At 51.9% G+C, this 13906-nt stretch overlaps 5 protein-coding genes across 5 annotated transcripts; 2 read left to right on the top strand and 3 right to left on the bottom strand.

Annotated features, from left to right (window-relative positions):
* Nucleotides 1-33: 33 nt before the first annotated feature.
* Nucleotides 34-3245, bottom strand: MAA_06098 (beta-glucosidase 1 precursor; the record flags this gene model as incomplete). Its single annotated transcript, XM_007824096.1, has 4 exons — nucleotides 34-2042; nucleotides 2112-2500; nucleotides 2553-2710; nucleotides 3162-3245. 4 exons carry the CDS (start codon nucleotides 3243-3245, stop codon nucleotides 34-36), a joined length of 2640 nt encoding a protein of 879 aa, XP_007822287.1.
* A 4411-nt stretch (nucleotides 3246-7656) lies between these two features.
* On the bottom strand, nucleotides 7657-9243 carry MAA_06099 (delta(14)-sterol reductase; the record flags this gene model as incomplete). Its single annotated transcript, XM_007824097.1, has 3 exons — nucleotides 7657-8753; nucleotides 8814-9118; nucleotides 9176-9243. 3 exons carry the CDS (start codon nucleotides 9241-9243, stop codon nucleotides 7657-7659), a joined length of 1470 nt encoding a protein of 489 aa, XP_007822288.1.
* An 805-nt stretch (nucleotides 9244-10048) lies between these two features.
* MAA_06100 (Mannose-6-phosphate receptor, binding protein) lies at nucleotides 10049-11190 on the top strand (the record flags this gene model as incomplete). Its single annotated transcript, XM_007824098.2, has 3 exons — nucleotides 10049-10401; nucleotides 10459-10987; nucleotides 11044-11190. 3 exons carry the CDS (start codon nucleotides 10049-10051, stop codon nucleotides 11188-11190), a joined length of 1029 nt encoding a protein of 342 aa, XP_007822289.2.
* Nucleotides 11191-11784: 594 nt separating this feature from the next.
* On the bottom strand, nucleotides 11785-12243 carry MAA_10794 (methyltransferase type 12; the record flags this gene model as incomplete). The annotated part of the gene is made up of 1 exon (XM_011412713.1): nucleotides 11785-12243. The coding sequence occupies one exon, from the start codon at nucleotides 12241-12243 to the stop codon at nucleotides 11785-11787; it is 459 nt and encodes a 152-aa protein (XP_011411015.1).
* Nucleotides 12244-13155: 912 nt separating this feature from the next.
* MAA_06101 (uncharacterized protein) lies at nucleotides 13156-13710 on the top strand (the record flags this gene model as incomplete). The annotated part of the gene is made up of 1 exon (XM_007824099.1): nucleotides 13156-13710. The coding sequence occupies one exon, from the start codon at nucleotides 13156-13158 to the stop codon at nucleotides 13708-13710; it is 555 nt and encodes a 184-aa protein (XP_007822290.1).
* Nucleotides 13711-13906: the final 196 nt, after the last annotated feature.

Raw genomic sequence — 13906 nt, 5'->3', positions numbered from 1 at the left:
ATATATTTCCTTGTTTCGGTTTTTTTCCTCTCTTTAGTTGAGGTCGGCGCTCAGAGGAAGGTTGCGTGAGCTGCTACCGACAAACACCTTCTTGGGAGCCTTGGTGATGACCCAGTTCTGAGACGCAGTGTCCCAGTTGCTAATCTCGCGGCGAGTGATTTCGTGGCGGAATGTAACATTCTGTCCAGGAGCAATGCCCTCAATGCGGTTGAAGCCGCGGAGAACGCGGACGGGCTCGTTCTTGCCACCAAGGCTGATGTATAACTGGGGGATTTCGTCGCTCACGCGCTTGCCAGTGTTGGTGATTGTGGCAGAGACGGTGTACACGACATCCCATAGCTGGCGATTGCCACCAGGTTCGCCAGAAGACGCAAGCCTAGGCTGCGGCGAACCATCCGTAGCACCGGGAGGTAAGAATTGCTCCGCAGTCTGGCCGTAGTGAGGGTCACCAGAGGCTTCCTTGCCAGAAGCCGTCGTGTTGAGCCACGGATAGATAAACTGATAAATATAGCGAATAGAAGGAGGGAAGGCGTAATCCTTCAGGTTCGTGCTGAAATTGCCAAAAGTAGGAGCAGCTATCGTTTTGCCCTCGGGCGGGGACATGGGGCGGACATCACGCTTCTCAACCTTGAGGTTCGAGTACTCAAAAGTGGACCATGATAGACCGTGGCCGAATTCATATATAGGAGCACCGGTGCTGTTCTTGCCAGGCGCCACCTTGTCAAAGTGGCGATAGTCAATGAATGAGCCCTCAGTAAAGTCTTGCTGAGGGGCATCGTTGCCATTATTGGGCTTGTAGAGAACGTCAGTGCCATAGCTTTCACGAGTAGGACCCCAGGTGAAAGGAGAGCGTCCAGGGCTGGTCTTTCCGTAAAGAATGTCAGTGATGGAGTTGCCAGACTCCTGTCCTGGGAGACCGGCCCAGACAATGGCAGAAATGTTGGGGTTCTGGTACCAGTCCGTGACGAGGACAGGGCCAACACTATGAATGACAACAATAGTGTTGTGGCAAATGGATGAGACGTTCTTGATTAGATCGTCGCCGTTCTTCCAGAGTGTGAGGTTCTTGCGATCACCGGCGTTGCCGTCAACCTCGATATAGCCTTCGCCGCTGTCGGCGTTGACAAAAACGACTGCAGTGACATTGGGTTGAGCAACAACCCTCTGAGTAGCCGCCCATTGGTAATTGCTAAGAACGCTCTCATATCGGGAGCCGTCCTGGATAGCCTGGCGCTGGAGGGCACTGTCGGGGGTAATGAGGTAAGGGAATTGCGAAGTACCGGAACCCCAGAGCATGGCCAAAGTGCCATCGTCACATCCGCGATCATCACAGCCGTTGGGGCCCCTGGAGTTTTGGCCAGCATCCTCGCCAATGACGGCAAGGAACTTGGGCTTATTTAGCGGCAATGACCCAGTGTTCTTGAGAATGACGGTTCCCTTGGCGGCGGACTCGCGAATGTGGGCAGCGTGGTCCCCACGAACATCTACTTGGAAGTTGACCTGTTCCCAGTTCTCCTTGGCAGCAGCCTGGCGGTAGCCGAACGTGTCGCGGGTCCATGAGCTGAAGCTGGTAGGGACCTGCTTGCCGGGCTTCATACCAACCTTGAAGAAAGAAGCCATGATTCGCATGGCCATGTCGTCGATACGATAGGCGGGGACGGTGCCATTGATGACAGCAAGGGTCAAGTTTCCGCCCCAGAAACTATAGCCAGTGTTGAACTCGGTATCACCAGGCATGCTCATGTCGAGGCCAGCAACTGCAGTGGCGGCACCCCCATGCTGGGCCTGCCAGTCACTCATTACAAATCCTTGGAAGCCCATTTCGTCCTTGAGAATTCCATTGAGGAGCTTTGAGTTCTGGCACGCGTAGGAGTTGTTGATCTGGTTATAGGAGCACATGATGGAACCAACTCCAGCCCTGATGGCATCGGCAAATGGCCAAGCGTAATCTTCGTGTAGAGTCTTGTCGTCAACATTGGAAGAAAGACTCTCGGAAATGTTGAATCCTCGTGGAACAGACTCGCCAGCTTGTCGAAAATGTTCTGCGAAATCGTTAGCTCAAGCCAACCCCCATCACTTCCCTGCCAAGTCAAGCCGTGTAGGTTCTTTACCTTGCTCATTGGCGATGAAATGCTTGGCGCAAGCAATGACGCCCGACTCCTGAATACCAATAACAGTATTGGCAAGTCCCTTGCCCTGAAGGTAGGGATCAGAACCGAATCCCTCAGCGTTACGGCCACCAGTAGGGGCCCGGCCAAGAGGGCCACTGGCAGGACCAAGAGCGATATCAATACCCTTGTCCCTAGACTCAGCACCCAATGCCTTTCCACGGTCTCTCCAAAGATGCTCCGACCATGTCGCACCAGCAGTAATCCCAGCAGGGAAAGCGCTATTGTAGTCGGAAAGACGAATACCTAATGGGCCGTCCTGCAGACACAGAGCCCGGAGGCCCAACCGCGGAACAGCTCCACTATTACCAACGCAGTTGTCGCTCATCCATCTATGAGACATGTAAGTACAAAGTGGTGTTTGCCGTGGGCTTCGATACTCACCCGGTACCAGTCGTCAAATTGACCTTCTCAGCCAGAGTCATGCGCGACACAAAGTCCCTGGCCTGTTTGTAGGCGTCTTCCCAGCCTGGAGCCTGTGGATTCATCCATGGCGACGGATAGTGGGGAGGGGAGGTGGCAAGTTCGGCTCGGGCATCAAGCTGCAACAGGATCTGAGTGTCAGCGAAGCCATAAAAATCGTCAAAACCTATAGCAATGGAGCTGGGCAGAGCGACTAGAGCTCCCACAACGACAAGAACCCGCGTCATGTTGAATGGCTCTCCGTCGTTGAGGCGCGAAGGCTGTGTTTTGTCGATCCAAGGTAGGTTTCCCCACCCCACAGGGCGCAACCCACACTACACAAGGAATGCATGGAGAAGAACAACCAGGCACCGGTCTGCCATGGCTTGCTCGTGTTCAGGCTGAAAGTGGGGATCTTGAATCTGCCGGGTGGTTGGATTGGGGTAAATCTGGGCGGATCGGTCCATCGGATCCGCCAAGAGGCATGCTGAAGGTTGCCGGGCAGAGGTAGAGAAGCAAGGAGAAGAGGAGAAGACAGATTCCGGCCACAACTGACCATGGCCGTGTGCTCCAAACGAACGGCAGGCTTACCTTGTGGAAGTGTCCCGGTGTTGACAGGCCAGCATCTACCACAGCAGTGAGTAGAGCCGCTGCAAAGATGGACAATGACTTCATGATGTCGTCGCGATGTTTGAACTAGCGCAGGTCTTGTTCGTTTCTGACCCGTATTCTCGTCCAGAAGACGACGAGGAACAGAGTCGCGAACTTGAGTTGACGACGACGACTGGCTCGAAGAAAAAAATCATCTGTCCAGGAGGGTGGGCAACATGGGCTTCATATAAGATTTGCGCCAGAGGTCTCAGTTCGCCCCGGCACGACAACCGTCAAGGTGAAGGACAAGAGGACCGGGGGCATGAGCGGTCATGTGGATTTGGATTGTCGTCATGGTGCCAATGTTGGGTGTGAACGGGCCACGCGAGCCTTGGGCGAGACGGTCAAGTTACTTTCTTTTGCTGGTAGGTGGAGCATGTTTGCGTTTGTCGTTCTTTCTTTTCACGGCCCGCGATGCAATGCGGAATCCGGGTCGAGGAAGCATGGCAAGGCATGTCGTGATGGAGCCCCGTGCATGAATTCCACGCTACGCGCGCCGGCGGCGTACTGCACTCGTGCCCTCGTACAACACACTCGATGCTAATACCAAGACTAATATTAATCCATCAATACGGAGTACGGATGGAGTATGTACGCCAGACACTTCCATGTACTTACCCAAGTTTCCCTTTGGACTTGGCGAGGTGGAGCCGTTTGCTGTGGTGTGGTTTGCTCCAGTTTGCATGCATGTACGGGGTACATCCTCGGTTCTCCGTGCATAGCAGCAATTAATGCATGTCTTAGGAACTGGATTGAACTCTGGTCGGTTAGTCTGACGTGCAGGGGAACCACTTCCACTATCGCAGGCCACCTCAAGCCTCCTAGTGTAGTACAATCGTGTCCCATTATTCATTCTTGGAAGAAATACTCGGCCGTTGGGAAGACGCAGGCCTTGGCTCGACACGAGCATTTGACTTTGGACGAGACATGGACCCTCAAGGACGTGTGGGGCATAGAGGGCACCCTGCGGTCTAGAGGTATCAGACATAACTCTTGTTCCCGAGCCTTCATGTTTGAATGTTGGAACATTTGAAGGTTCATAGAAACAGGATTAGCGGGGGGTTGGCGTCGCCCACCGCGTGCTTAGCTCTGCTAGCCTCACCCGGCATCATTCAATGTCGCCAGTTGAGAGCCAGGCTTTCTATGTGAATGCCGCCATCAAGCCACCGCCGTGGACCGCCCGGTGGCGTTCGGCTGGCTGTGACAATTGTGCGCCTCAGCCACCGAGGTACTTGTGCGCAATCTAAATAAAGTTGTGCAGCTGATGAACAGCTAGCTGACAGTTGTTGACAATGGCATTGAGGGCTCATGCCAAGCCTTGCACATTGTCAATACATTGTAAGTCGGACAATGGCTTTTCTACTGCATCCTGCTCAGACATCAACGGCCAATCCAATCTCCGCGCTTTATCAACCGCCACAAAGCACCCAGTTCATCTATTATTGTCTGCTCTGTAGGCCAACAACTACTCCGTACATGGCCATGTAATGGCATCTGCTGCCCTACCAGGCTATCTCCACTTTAGATCGATCAATGTCAGCTAGAAAACATGCTGACGACAAATACTCCGACAATTTTCTATGCAAGAAATACAGAGCAAGCAGAAAAGGGCCGATAATACTTTCACACATGGCAGACGGTGTGTTCATCACATTGGCACCGTTTTCTTCCAAGGTTTCGGCCAAGCCACGGAGTTAAACCGAGACGCACCATCATGATGGCTATCCAGATAATCTCTAATAAAGGGTGCTTCAACCCCTGTCCAACGCCATGCGTCAACTTAACATCCCACGCGAGTTATCAGGGCTCCGAACATCGTCTAGGTTGCATTAACGCGGGGACATGTCCAGCGAAGGGTTGTCGATGACACGATGGAAACGCCCAGCTTGGTATCATGGCCCCGCTGCGTCACTCCATAACGATCCTGCATCAGTACGCACAGTACAATATTCTCGCCTATTTCTGGTCCATGCATCTCCCGCTGATATCAATATGCCGTATGAGGAATTCAGTAACCCATGACGCAAAATATTATAGAAGAATCCGATTCAATATTTTGACAGAGAGCGGTACTCGACAAGTTGGCTTCGATCGTCGTCGGTCTGAAACCCTCAGGAACATCGCCTCTCCTCTTACAATGCGAACATGGATTCAACCCATTTGGTCTGCTCCACGCATGAAGAGCATAGTTGCTATCCCTTCAATCTACAAGACACAACACCTACCCGATATGAACAAGCTTGTACTACCGACCCTCGGAACGGACTCCGAAATAAATGTTCCTAAGGAGTACTCTGTACACCTTTAGCATTACCACTACGATAGTCATAACACCATTCTCCACCACGTCTCTATACACAAAAACTGGCGTCCATTAACAACACGGCTTGGCCACTAGCCGACAGATTCCATTCGGGAAGTTGTCGGGATTCAGCTCCGTCAATCGACTTGAATCAGTCCAGCTTAGCCTTGGCCCGGATGGGTTGACTATACTACGCCTGTGTTACGTGCATGATTGTTTATACTTGTGCACTGGTGCCTGGTCAATCATTCCCGCATTGTCTTAGCAAGGAACCAGGAATCTCGATTCTGCAATGCAGTCAACTCTGGGCATGTAATATTGACAATTGCGGATGACGGTACTCCGTAGTCACGTACCACAGTTCATCAAATATATCGAATGTGCTTGAAACAGTCATTTGGCCCGCGTTGTACTGCGGCCGCTATTCCCCGACTTGGACGCCGGCATCTGGAGGAAATTACACACGTACCATCCCCGACCGCCACTGACAGCCGACAGGGGCTTTAATCGTTCCTACTCCGCATTGCTGTACATACCTCCTAACCCCCCCAACTTTATCCCCGCAATGTTGTTCTGCCTCGGAGAGTCTGGTGGGATCCCGAACAGTTAGCGTGCGTTCTTTTCGGGCCGTTTGCACGCCTTACACAATAGTATAGTCGGGGAGCTTCGCTCGCTCATGATCGCCCTTTTGTTGTCCAGATTTTGGTAAAAGCTCGGAAGCGCAAAAGCTTGGCCAAATAAGAATGGTCATGGGACGGACCACACGTGGTATGATTGACTGCCCACGATTTCTCCGGCTCTCCTCAGAGAATCAGTCACAGTGGGGAAGCATGGGGACCAGTCGGCACTTCGCCTCGCGTACCCGGACAAACTTGTTTCATGGTCTCGTCAACCGCCTGTCCAAGTCGTCTACGGAGTAAAGCCGTCTGTCGGCGAAATATAATGGCGCTCACAACAGAGCGTAAACCACAAAAACGTACCAGGTAAGTAGTCATGACTCATGACTCATAAACTGGTGAATAACACAGCAGGGAGTCCCCCGGTGGCCATGTCGAGCGGCAGCATGCGAGCATGCTGTGTTTCCCTTGCTGCGGAACATCACAATCAACCGCGTCTAGATGACGTTTCCCTTCCCGGCTTAACATGCCTTGATTCTCGGCTTAACTATGGTCTATATAATACTAGCTGCAGAATCGAATGTGGTATAATTGCCGCCAAGTATGTGGGCTTGATTTTAGGTTAGTTTCCCAAGCCACTTGTGTAAGTCATTATGAGGCTTGGCTGAAGAACACGCCGTCGCACAAACTTGCGATGCTCGTAGATGCTCGAGCATGCCGCTGTAAAATTTCTGAGCAAATTTCATCCAACGTCCCCCGGGCATTTGCCGGTACTGTAATGAACAGACACATTCCTTATTCACTGGCTTAATAATTTGGCCCAGTATGCTGCTGAATGGCCCATGTGGTTTGGTTGTTATTGTTTTTTTGTCTTAGCCCAAGACCAATGTTATTGTCTCATACGAGCGAGACAAAGGGCACTACCCTATACATGTGCACTGCATACCAGACAGTAAGTTTTCGCGACTTCTCCAAGACGCAGTTCTCATTGACGTTTATCAACTTCATGTTACAAAAAAAAGTGTCTTGAAATGTCGGTTAGCCTTGCACCTGGGCTCATGCTGTTGCTTACTCTTCCCAACTTCTGCACGAACGGGAGCTAGGATCCCTTCCCCTTCTGTTCCATCCCATCACCTACCAAAAGCATCCGTTAAATCTTATTTAATTTATAATTTGCTGCACTCACGACATAAATATTAGATACGCAGGGTTCTGTTGTTGGATTGTTCTAATGCACTTTCGTTGCTGGGCTGAAGATCGGATAAAGTATCAGGGACGTCAAACGGCACGCAAAGCCAGTATAGACACAATTGTCGTTGATGCAATCTTATTAGGGTGCAAAGCGTATTAGTACAGCTCTAACAGGGTACATTGTCCCTCGTATCAAAAACCACAGTCGTGGTAAAGTCATGTTCAGATGTAGTCCGCCCAACCGTCCGGTTTGACTCAGACTCCCACTCTTCCCCTACTAGTATCGAGACCCTCTTGTCTTTTGTTTCTTCGTTTGCACAACCACCTAGTAAATACCAGGGATGATTCTCCAACGCACAATCTTCTTGTATTTATCCCAGTCCTCACCGTACTTGCGATGGCACTTCTCGTCGTCGCGACGCTCACGATGAATAAGCAGCACGGCAAAGTATACAATGTAGAAGTAGGTAATGGGGATAGCCCAGCCTCGCGCATTGCCCTGAATAACCTCACGGCCGTCCTTCATGATGTACGCGCCCTGACCGGCGGCGCCTGCACCAGCAGCCAGAATCTGGTAGCCAGCAAGTCCGGTGGGGAGACTGTATGGCCAAGACTGGATCCAATCGCCAAGATAGTTGATGTGACGAGCGATTCCCCACCAGCCTGTGATTAGAAGCTTGCTGCCCGTGTTGGTCTCAATGTACTTCAGGTGAGCGACACTGGGGTCATTGGGGTTTGTGCGGAAAGTGTTCTTCTGGCTGTTGGCGGAGCGGAAGATGTAGAAGCCAAGGCCAATGAGGGAAAGGGTACCTGCGAGGCCGGCGGGACCAAGCGACAGAGGGTGCACGGAGAGGTATCGAGTTTGCATGGAGTAGACAAAGGGCACCCAGACAAGGTCGCCAAAGGCAAGCATCATGCCAAAACCGTCAGTTGTGATGTCCATGGTTGTTAGAATAGCAGGCTCGAACCACCATGAATCTATTATGTATAGGGCTTGCACAATCGTGATGCAGATGATGCTGTCGGTGACGAAGCCAAAGTTGCGGTACTGCTGAGCACACCAAGCGCAGTTAAGGATGATCCAGCCCATCATGCCAGGTCTCAGCTCGCACCACTCCTTGAGGTCAACTTCTCCAATCAAGGGTATTGTGACGCGAGGGTTGAGCTCGCGGCCAATGAACCAGTCATAGAGCAGGTTGCCAGTGCAGCCGCCGGCTGCAAGCTCGCGAAATTGCGTGTTTCCAGGTTTGACGCTGAAGCTGCGGACGTACACAAAAGTGGCGATTGCATAAGAAATGCCGATATTTGCCGTCAGAATCTGGAGATAGTTCTCGCTGATAAAGACCCAAACGGGAAATTCGGCGCCTTGAGCAACAGTTCCGGCTGCGAGGGCTGCCAAAGTAACCGTGTTGGAGTAGAACGCTGCCGGGTGATTAGCTGTTTGAGCACTCGGACGATTGGGAGCTGTGTGTAGCTACATACTGTTGAACCGGTACTTGAGACGGCCGCCAGAGCTCAAGACGGTCCCGTCTACCTCGGTCGCAGGCAAAACGCGGTATAAAATGAGGTTCAGCAAGTAGTAGGCAAGAACTGCACCGGTCGCTTCCCAGCTGGCGAGACCCCATATTCCATTCTGTGGCCAACCGACTTCAATCTTCAACTGCTCTAGTGACAAGGGGCGCGGACCTAGCAGCGATGGCGCAGGGCATCCGGATATGTCGTTGCACACGAAAGTGAAGACGTAGACGAGGATGGGTAGACCAAACGAGATGCCAAAGGCGCCGGGGCTAAGAAAAAAATCCAATCAGAGCACACTCTAGTGTTAATGGCTATAGACGACTTACGGGCCGAAGAACTCGTATCCGTGCTTAGCCGGAGGTGCAGACTTGGCCGCAGTTTTTGATGAGGACATGTTGCGAGCTGTATGACGAGTATTGCCGCGAAGCAGTTCGAAACGCCTAGATGGAGGGCTGGCCAATATGCAGTAGAAAAAGGAAGCCCAGCGCCTATTTAAGGCCGACTGTAGGCTTTCAATGACTGTACGACGAGCGCTTGAAGACGTGACGACCAGGTGTGCGAAGACTGGCCCGGCTCCTCCTGAATCCGATGAAGGTCGCAAACTTCTGATTGAAGCTAGGGATCCGCATCGTCTCAGCGAGGGTTCAATGACAGCATTGAACCCGAAGCGGCTTAGCTCTCCCGGCAGGGAGATGAGCCCAAGCCCAGCAGGTAGCCAGCCGGATGAATTATTTTGCCGGGGCGGGCGAACATGAAGCCACACGCACTAAGCGGGAGCTTAGACGGTTAGTTATGTGGCTGCGTTCGGTCGCACCTTCTCTCAAGTCTGCCTGAAGTCAAGTTGCATGTGCACAGCCTAGGCTGGGAGCTTATTCGCCCACTTCATGTGGCCAGTTGTCGCAACCTAGAACAAATCGCGGAGCAGCCTAGTGGCTGAGACTTTTCACCAAAGGCACCGACCAACCTTTAGTGTCGTTCGCTCCCGCCTACACTTTTCACTGCAAATCGCTTGTTCCAATCTATTTGGCTTATTTTGTAGATTCTTCTTCTTTTTCTTCCTATTTTTGGTCAATGTCCAGAGAGCAATTAATGATAAGGCTCCAACCAGACAGTACTCTATCGCCGCGCCGTGAGCGCTCATCCAACCTCATCGAGCACGTTCCCTGCGAAGCCACGACAATCGCCTCACCTCCTACAAGATGCGAACGAGTTTCTTAAGTTCGGCACTGGTGGTCGCTTCGTTTGCCGCCGCGAAAGAAGCCCCATCATCGACCACGCATGCGCCAGCGTGCACTGCGACTGCGTCCTCCGGGACAGGCGGTTTCTTCGACCTGCGACCTGATACAGCTCACCCTTCCGAGAAGGGAAAGCAGCACAAGACGGCCCTTGCAAAAGACTACCATGCGAGAGGCTATGATTATGGCAAGAACTTTACTCTGAACATATGCGGAGCGGTTGTGGACCCCGTAACTGAGGTCGTGGGAGTCTCCAAGAGCCAATGGACCAACGTCAGCGCATACTACATGTCTCATGGAAGCATCTATTCTATAGGGTTGGTCTGGCGAATGATTGCGACCAGAGTATTCGGGATACTAACCGTCTTGCTCAGATCCGAATCGATGGACTTGGTGAGTCGTGGCCGCAAGCTGGTCTTGCAGTATACCGGTGGCTCGCCGTGCGGTACCACCAAATCGAACAAGAGTACCCGGACTCCTTCATCGCCCTCAGCCAACTACAATTACGCAAACAAGGAGTCGGCCTTGACCAACCAGCCTCACCAGGTGGAAACCCTGAAAGACGACAAGGAAGAGAAATCGTCAAGAAGAAAGTCCACCACCATTTCCTTCCTTTGTGACCGAGACCCCTCCAGCTCCCAAGCAAGCATATCGTTCGTTGGTGTCGACGAAGATGAGTGCTCATACTTTTTCGAGGGCCGCTCTATTCACGCATGTGCGCAAGCAGAGCCACACAAGCCAGGAAGTGTAGGCCCTGGCAGCGTGTTTGGCATCATTTTGGTTGTCGCTTTCCTTGTGTACGTCCTCGGTGGTGTATTCTACAATCGAACCATCTCCAACGCACGAGGATGGCGCCAATTGCCGAATTATAGTCTCTGGGCAGGTATTTGGAGTTTCTTTAGTGTGCGTATACCTGGCAGACACCGCCTAGGGCGCAAGATACTAACCATGAGTCCTAGGATATGTTCGTCATTGCATTTTCCTCGTGTGCAAGGTGTCTTCCCGGCCGACGAGGCTACAGCCATCTCAGTTCGAGTCCACGAAATCGAAACTCTGACGCAGAAAACCGACTCATTGACCAGTTGGACGAGGAATGGGACGATTAAACTGTTTCAAGTAAGGATTATTCTTTGAATCACATTTCTCGTATGTACTAGGGTATACCTTCTTCTACGACGGTGCCGAAGCACGCGATTTGTACCGTTTTTGTCGGCATATCTGGCGTTTTTGGGATGGGACATGGAGAAAGACTTTTTTCTCTGTTTATTTGACGGTGCTAAGCAGCGCAGATCTAAGTATACTAGACGAAATCTTGCACAATTTCCTCTGAACGCAGTGAGCCACGTTTTGCTCGGAGGCGTGACATGGCTGGTTGAACGTAATATCCTTCCCGTCTCCTGCCTCGTCCCTGGAACAAGGGCACTGTCCCGTGAGAGTATCAGCGATTGATGGAATCGAAACTGCTGCGAGCAACATGCGAGAGGCCATTTGTAGCGTGGCCTAGTGGCCTGCGCTCTGTTCTCCAGCGGTGCAACCAATAGCTTGGCTGGTGGTGGCTATTTCCTTGGCGCCATCGATCTATGTGACATTTATCGTCAGTATCTCCACTCTCGATTAAAATGTTTTGTTGTCATACCGTCATGGTGAGGAACTCGCTGTTCAGTCTCGAGACGTCCAGGCTATTGCGGCCCCAGCCCCAATTACCATCTATGAAGCCTAGGATAATAATCTTTGGCACCATAAGGTGGGACCCAGGGGCCATGGAGACACCGATCGCGTGAGACTTTTTTACCAACACGATTGTCTAGACGACGGGCATCACCGCTTATTACAAGGACTCGACGGGAATCATGACGCGTTCTGACGACTCGAACGGCATTGGGCTGTCGTCGTCGGTAGAATCGAGAATCGAGGAATGGTACGTAGACTTCTTGATTGGTACCCGTGGTTTGTTGTCCTTGTTGGCGAGCTGGACCACGAGGGGCATCCGTGGTTTGTCGATGGGGGACTTGATTGCAGTCGAATTTCGGGGTTCCGCGTTGCGAATCCATCGCTGGATCATGTGCAAGCACGGATCGATTTTGTCTACCGGAAGGATTCTGGTTTGCATCCAGAGTATCGGCTTGCGCAAAGCTGTTTGCGGAAGCTTCAGCGCGCATGTTGGGCCGCGTACGAGGGTCTGTTTGGGTTGTGGTTGAATAGAGACGGAGTCTGAAATATCCGACAATAATGGACGCAAAGGAAGAGCAATGCCGCTCCATATATACAAGCTGACTTGGGTGGTGCCGTGCCTAGGTAACGCTGGACGGGCTTCGGTTGTTCATCGATGAACATGGCATTGGCTTGGGACATCTAGCCGCTCTACATCTGCCTAAGGCTTGGACACTTTGGAAACGGAAGCTGAAGAAGACAAAGGCTACGGGCGGTGTGTGGGATTTACATGGTTGGCAAGAAGGCAGCACCAAGGACGAGGAGGACACGAGTTGCATATCGCGGAACAAAATGCGTGTATCGTGCTGGAGTGTCTTGCCTGTTCGAACATGTACCATTCATTACACTTGAACTTGACCTCGTATTGAATCGGGTTTCTTCACTAAGGGCAGCATAAAGACCAACGCCGTCCTTCTTTGTGCGGTCTTGGATACCGACGCAGAACCAGGGATCTACGCATGGACGGACTGTGCTCAGTTCCGTCAGACATGTGATGCCAACCATGAGAACGGACCCTGCTCAAAAAGAGACATGAATTTCTTTGGACTCTGGCCCGTTGACGAAAACCTGCCCGGCCTCTCAAGAAAACCGGCTTTTGTTCCACAGCAGCCAGTTTTTTGAGCTCTTTCAACACCGCTACCATGTCTTTGTGCGAAATTCTTGCTCACTCTGAGCAGCTACCATTGTCTGAAAGGATTGCTGGGACCGGAGGACCTGACTAATTCATCGCGCTGGACAATACTTAACCACGGAAACGGACCCCATGCAGTCGTCGCCTTCATTCACACCATCAAACACCAACATCCCTCACATCATAGGTCAACAGCATTACCAGCCCTGCAAACTAGAGAACGTCCAGCATGAGCGACAAAAAATTCTTATCAGCCGCCCGCTTCGTCGCAGGGGCTGTTCACGCTGCCGCCGACGACGGCAAGAAGAAGAAGAATGGCGACAAAACTTCCCAGCAAACCCCCGGCATGAGCAGCGACGACATCAAGGAGCTCGCTCCTGTGGCTCTCAGTGCTTTCCAAAAGCTTGTTGGTACCAAAACGAAAAATGGCGACAAAAATGCCCAAAGAGCCTTCAGCATGAGCAGCGACAACATGAAAGAAGTCGCCCCCGTGCTCATCCATGCAATAGCCGAGTATGCTGATGGCAAAGCCAAGAAAGGCGACCAAACTGCAAAACGAGGCCCCGGCACGAGCAGCGACGACGCGACAGAATCCATCTCATCGCCTGTGGCTGCCACACCTTCTAGGGCTGGAGCGAAAGACGGCGACAAAACTACCGAACGATCAGGAACAAAGTTGATAGCGAAGATGTTGAAGGAATCCATCAAGTTTGCGCCCAAAGTTGTCGACATTTTGGTCGAACAGCAGAAGAAGGCGTCGCAGGAAGTGTCCCGGAAAGCCTAGTAATTCGGTGTCGACTCTGTTGAAAGCTGCTTCTGCCCGTTTGGGCAATGCCATTCGGTCATGCTGGTCCCGACAGCAAGAGCCGTTGTGCTACTCCTTGGACGAATGAATCTACGTCCAGACTGGCCGGTTTCGACGGGCTTTCACGACACGAATCATCTTGGAGTTGCCCATCTCATCTTTACCATCTTGTCTG

This window comes from Metarhizium robertsii (assembly GCF_000187425.2).
Source record: "Metarhizium robertsii ARSEF 23 chromosome Unknown MAA_Scf_2, whole genome shotgun sequence".
NCBI classification, from domain to species: Eukaryota; Fungi; Ascomycota; class Sordariomycetes; order Hypocreales; family Clavicipitaceae; genus Metarhizium; species Metarhizium robertsii.
This window is presented reverse-complemented; position numbering and strand designations above follow the sequence as displayed.